This window comes from Delphinapterus leucas, chromosome X (assembly GCF_059928025.1).
Source record: "Delphinapterus leucas isolate spDelLeu-1000000601 "Yukka" chromosome X, BTC_Dleu_Yukka2, whole genome shotgun sequence".
NCBI classification, from domain to species: Eukaryota; Metazoa; Chordata; class Mammalia; order Artiodactyla; family Monodontidae; genus Delphinapterus; species Delphinapterus leucas.
Window position 1 is genome coordinate 32666793 of NC_143150.1, and position 5729 is coordinate 32672521.

Consider the following 5729-nt stretch of genomic DNA (forward strand, 5'->3'; position numbering starts at 1 on the left):
GTGCACTTCAATTTTTATTTTTTTTAAGTTTTCATCTGTTTATTCAAACAAGATGTGTCTAGGAGTTTAAAATACGCTGGACACCATTATGCTTTGTGAGTAATGCAGAGAGCCATTTAAAATGAAATCAATTTCACCATATTTTGTGACACTGGTCTATTAAGAGTGAATCCCTACGTATTCCTAGACTGTAAACAATGGGAACTGAAGTCTCAGAGGGATCACATTAGGGATCATACATAATAGACAAAATCCTTAAATTGTCTTATTCGCTTTATACAATCAATGCATACTTAAGCAAAACTGAATTCCTTATTAAGCAAACATTTTTGCATAAGTTGCCTTCTCTTTATCTTTCTGTGCCTTTATCTTTTGCTTGACTCTCAGCAGTTCTGCCTGGATAGCTTTATCCTCTGGTGCAATCTCCTGAGCTTTCTTAAGATCAACCAATGCTCGATCGTATTCTTTTAGTCCTTGCCATCCTTGGGCTCTACGGTACAGTGCTTTGGTATTTGCTGGATCTATTTCAAGGGCCTCCAAACAACTGTCGACTGCTCCCTGCCAATCAGACATCTTCAGTTTCCAAGCGCCGATATTCAGCCCGCAGCTCAAAGTGACAGGCTGCAGCTTTGCTCCACTTGCGTTCTCAGTAGCAGCCTTTGAGCCTTCCACATACCTTAAAAGTTTTGTGTATTTTTTAATGGCCATCTCCCAGTTCTGGGATTTGAAAAAAATATTTCCAATGTTTTTTACGTCTTCCGTTATTAGTAAAATTTTATCTACATCTTTTAAATCTATGTCTGCATCCTCTGGGAAGTCTGGATGACTGTCACCAGATCCATCCTTTGGGAATATTCCCCAATCATCCCCTTCCTTCAGTTCTCCGCATTCTGCAATAACGTACAATTTGGCAGGTTTCTCACCTTTCACCTCCGCATTTTCCAGAATCCTTGCCACACCCATTCCTTTAATCACTTGGCCAAACACCACGTGTTTCCATCCAAGTGAGGAGTTGGAACCGTGGTGATGAAGAACTGAGAGCCGTTTGTGTTGCTGCCTGCATTTGCCATGCTCAGTAATCCCTCTTTATCATGAAGTCCATTCTTATAACTTGAATGGTGCAACATACCCCGATGGGGACATCTTGGAACAATGAAGATAAGAAGGCACAGGCACCACTAATGTCCTTTAGGAGCCTGGACATTAACCAGGTCTGCTAGTTGGCAAATCCCCTGACATCCCGGACATTAGCAATGGTTTTGTTGCTCTTACAATGGAAATTTTCATCTTCAAATTTTTCACCATAAATACTTTCTCCACCTGTCCCATTCTGATTTGAGAAGTTTCCACCCTGAATCATAAATTTCTTAATAATTCGATGGAAAGGGCATCCTTTGAAATGGAGAGGTTTCCCAGTGGTGGGTCCAATGCCTTCTTCTCCTGTACACAACATACGAAATTTTCCTGCAGTTTTGAGTACAATATCTGCAAACAATTCCAAGGCATTTCGACCAACTTGCTCCCCTCCTATGTCCACGTCGAAGAAGACTCGGGGGTTACTGGGGTTGGAGGGCTTAGCTTGGGGGGATGGGTGCGACATTGTGGCCCACAGACGCGTTCCCGAGCGCCTGGGAACACCCCATGGCCGCCGCGCAGCCCGAACCCCCAAGTCGCTCCGTCTACCAAGAACGGCAGCGCTGGCGAGACGCTTCCGACGGGGGTTCGGAATCCACAGCCCAACTTCTGGCGTCACCTCCTGACTTCCGCCGCCGCCGGCCCACTTCAATTTTTAAAGCAAACATTTGGACTATTAAGATAGTACCAACTAACCTTGCTACTTGCAAAGCAAATGCTTTAGTTAGTTGAGCTGTCAATGTGGACACAGCCCAACATCTCTGTATTCCCATTCAGCTATAATTCCTCCTCTATCAGCTCTATCATGTGATAAACTAGTCAGAAGCCTGGCAGTCCATCGAGATTTGCTTCATTCACCAGCAGGGCAGGTGTATTTAACAACTCTTTGGCAGGAGCACAGGTTTTTTTTTTCGGCCTGCTGAAAAAGATTCTCCAGTTGTCTTTAATGAATGCTGGCTTGATTCTAAGTTGGAGAATTCTCATGGTATCTCACAGTACCACATGTCAACCGGAACAATCCATTTCCATACCCACTACACTGATATTGCCCACTTGGACTTACAGTAACATAGCAGAGAATGAATTGGGTGAAACCTTGCCTGTTTTCTCCTCCATTCTTTTGGGCAATTCCTGTTCAGTAAGTTCCAAGCTGGCTCAGTGATATTTATTTATTCTTTGATGCTTTTGTCTGCCAATTAGAAGGGAAAGGTAGCATGCTGTCACCATCAACTTTTCCCTGCAATCAGCACAATGCACTGCAGTAAGTGACTGCCTCAGCTCACAAATGCTGAACCTTCACTCAGTTTTAATGCCCAACTTCCAAAATGTTGGCTCCAAAACCCAATATGCTCTTATTGAGTCATCCTGTTGCGAGGCTATTCAGAGCTTCTGGATGATTCCATTTTGATCCTTCTTTGTCCATAAGCAATAGGACTCTGACTAATTCTTGGCGGAGTTGTTATTCTGGCTGAAGATCACCTGAGCACATATTCACCTGTCCATGCCATTTGCTCAGGCTACATCGGGACTGCTCTATTCCAACGTGAAGAGAAGCAGTCCCAGAATCCTAGGATTAAAGCCAAACAGCCTGAGTCTTAGTAAAGGGGTTAAAGACAGCCTTATCTTACAGGCCCCTCCGCCACCAAGATTTCTACAGGTATTTAAGACAGAAAGGACTTCTTAGTACAAACAGAGAAAGGGAGATACTTATACCATGCTTGCTATGTAGTCCATTAACAATTAGGAGCAAAAGCGTGCAGATCAATTTCCTAAGAAGGACAGAATTTGTAGACTCAAGAGCATAGATGGAAGGCCGACAGAGGCACTCTATCCACTAGGCTTTCAACTGATTCATCATCCCCTTAGTTTCTCCCCACTCCCACCCTGATACTTTCCAGTGATAGACACTCTCCCCTGTGCACTTCAAAATTGCTATATCCATCTGGAGGAATCCAGGTCCTAGTGGAATTGAAATTCCACTAGGTATACATATGTAATGTGCTACAATAGAATGGATGGAATAAGATAGATGTCAGAGATGATATTTGGATAAAGACTTTGAACCTGTGTAAAATATTAAATAATCATATTTCCACAAGATAAAACTGAAGGGGAGGCAGGTGGCTTCAGCATATCAGACGTACACAGATGCTCCAAACATGAGAAGAAAACAACTCCCCTCTTACAAACAAAGCAAGCCTTTCTTGACCACATTTGTGAGCTGATCAGGGAGAAGTAATGAAAATTGCATAAAGGTTAATGGTTAATGGAACACCAGCCAGGGAATCCCAGGGAGCCTGCCACTCAAGGTTTAGGGAAAGGTGCCATATGTATTCAAGTGCTGGCTCAGCTGTGAGCACCTGCCACAATTCTGCTTTTATAGGACATGCACTGTAAGACAAGACTGAGGTAAGGAAAATCCCAACGTCAGTGGTCAGGAAGTTAGCATGTATGGTGGCCTTGAGAAAGTGAACTGTCTCTACTACCGTTCCTTGATATAATAGGATAGGCAAGGGCTTCCCTGGTGGCGCAGTGGTTGAGAGTCCGCCTGCCGATGCAGGGGACACGGGTTCGTGCCCCGGTCTGGGAAGATCCCACGTGCTGTGGAGCGGCTGGGCCCGTGAGCCATGGCTGCTGAGCCTGCGTGTCCGGAGCCTGCGCGTCTGGAGCCTGTGCTCCGCAACGGGAGAGGCCACAACAGTGAGAGGACCCCGTACCGCAAAAAAGAAAAAAAGATAGGCAAGGAGAAAGGTGGAAAAACTCTTTGTTTCAAAAAGATACTCTTTATCTGCAGGACAAGGTGCCTCACTGATACCATAAGCAAAAAACCTGTGAGTACAAAGGAACTTTGTTGTTAGACGTTACCCCAGGCCTGGCTGTTAAGTTGGGAGAAGACAGAAAGGACAAGGAGGAAGAGAAAAACAACAGCTACAGAAGAATGACCATTTGTTCCACTACTGACTTGGACAGGAAAGAAAGATACCAAGCAGCCATATTCTACAAGACATATGGCTTTGGGCAAGGCTTTAACTCCTCTGAGCCTCAGTTTCTCATGAAATAAGGAGAGCTTCTCTCAACCGACCCAAATAGTACTTTTAGAATGATCATTTACCGTTCTCTGTGAAAACACTGCCCCTGCAAAGGTAAAGTATGTTTGTTCTTTCTGGAATCCATGAAGTCATACTTCCAACTATTTCTGTAAATAGAAGGGAAGGAAGCAGATCATTCTGATGTAGATCTTCCCTCCTCCCCACACCCTCTACACATACACAGACACACACAGAGAACTATGCCCGGGGTGGAAGTAGTTACTGGATACACAAACCACAAACTTTGCAGAGGCATGCAGTGCTCAAGTATGGTTCTGGCACCTTCTATTTATGTGCTATCTTTTACTTTTTGTGCTATGTTTGTATCATGACTGAGAGCAGTCTAGAGGCTACTGGGAAGTAACTGGAGGTGTTTGGGTCATTTACTTGGAAAGCATGGCTACAACAGAGACCCAAGAGAGAAAAATTAAAAGATGGAAACATAATTCCTGGAGAAAGAAATATTTTCACAATGATATAAGCAAGATTCCAGCTGGACCCTTGCTTCCCTGCTCTGCACCCCATTTCTCTTTTCCTAATGTCATGTATACTCCTCACATCTGTTCAAGAGCTGGACAGAGGGTCAAGAACGCCTACCTGCACACTTGCTGAGGAGTCACTGGGCCAAATTCTCACACGACTGACACTCCTTTTTCTTGCAAAAAATATAAATGATTGCAAGTGATAGAGGTAGTAGTGTTAACAAACTTATGCTTTAAGTAAATAATTTAGAACCTTCAGCAACTTAAAAATTATTGGTAACAAATGACTTGTAATACATTTCACAATGCAGTATATTAGGATACAGTCTTTGAACATGGTGACCAGTTTGTGGGCATCCTGTCTGTATCACATATTTTAACATGATAACATACACTTCATGTCCCCAATATGTATGTGAGCTACTTGAGGTCAATATTCACATTATCCATCTTTGTATTGTCTTAAGTGTCTAGCATAGTGTTGTATACAAAGTAGGTAGCCAATCAGTGTTTATTTCATCCCTCTTCTACAGCTGAGTAGGTTGGGCAATAGAAACTAATGGAAACTGTGTCTGAAGACCTTACACTGTGAAAGTTTGATTGCTTACATCCTGGTGACCATCCTCTAAGGCAGACCAGAGAATACGGACAAGTGGAAAGCAATTGTAAATGTATCAGAAATAAAATCATTTTCTTTGAAATAAATGCTTTTTCTGTAAAGTTTTCACCACTTGGTAGTCTGGGGAACATTCTTCTATATAAGTTGGAGCTACAACACATTATGATTGTAGCCTCCATGTTGTGTAGGTGACTTTTATTATTCTACCCTGAAGAGTAGCTATTACATTAGTAGGTTTAAAATGGAGTTTTGAATTTTCTTAAGAGTAATAATACTGTAAATGCTGCACAAAATTAGCTAATTTAAATAATAATAAAAAAAAACCAGTGCAGCTCTACAGATGAGCTTATCTCTAGGTCCTCAGCAGGATGTCTATTTAAGATAATGTCTATTTAAGATATTTTC

The 5729-nt window shown here is 42.6% G+C and overlaps 1 protein-coding gene across 1 annotated transcript; it reads right to left on the minus strand.

The window, feature by feature from the left end:
• Positions 1-240: 240 nt before the first annotated feature.
• On the minus strand, positions 241-1625 carry LOC111169056 (peptidyl-prolyl cis-trans isomerase D-like). Its single transcript, XM_022562972.2, is given in 3 exon segments — positions 241-995; positions 998-1094; positions 1268-1625. Coding segments are annotated over 3 exon segments (1110 nt in total). The 5' UTR covers positions 1601-1625; the 3' UTR covers positions 241-315.
• Positions 1626-5729: the final 4104 nt, after the last annotated feature.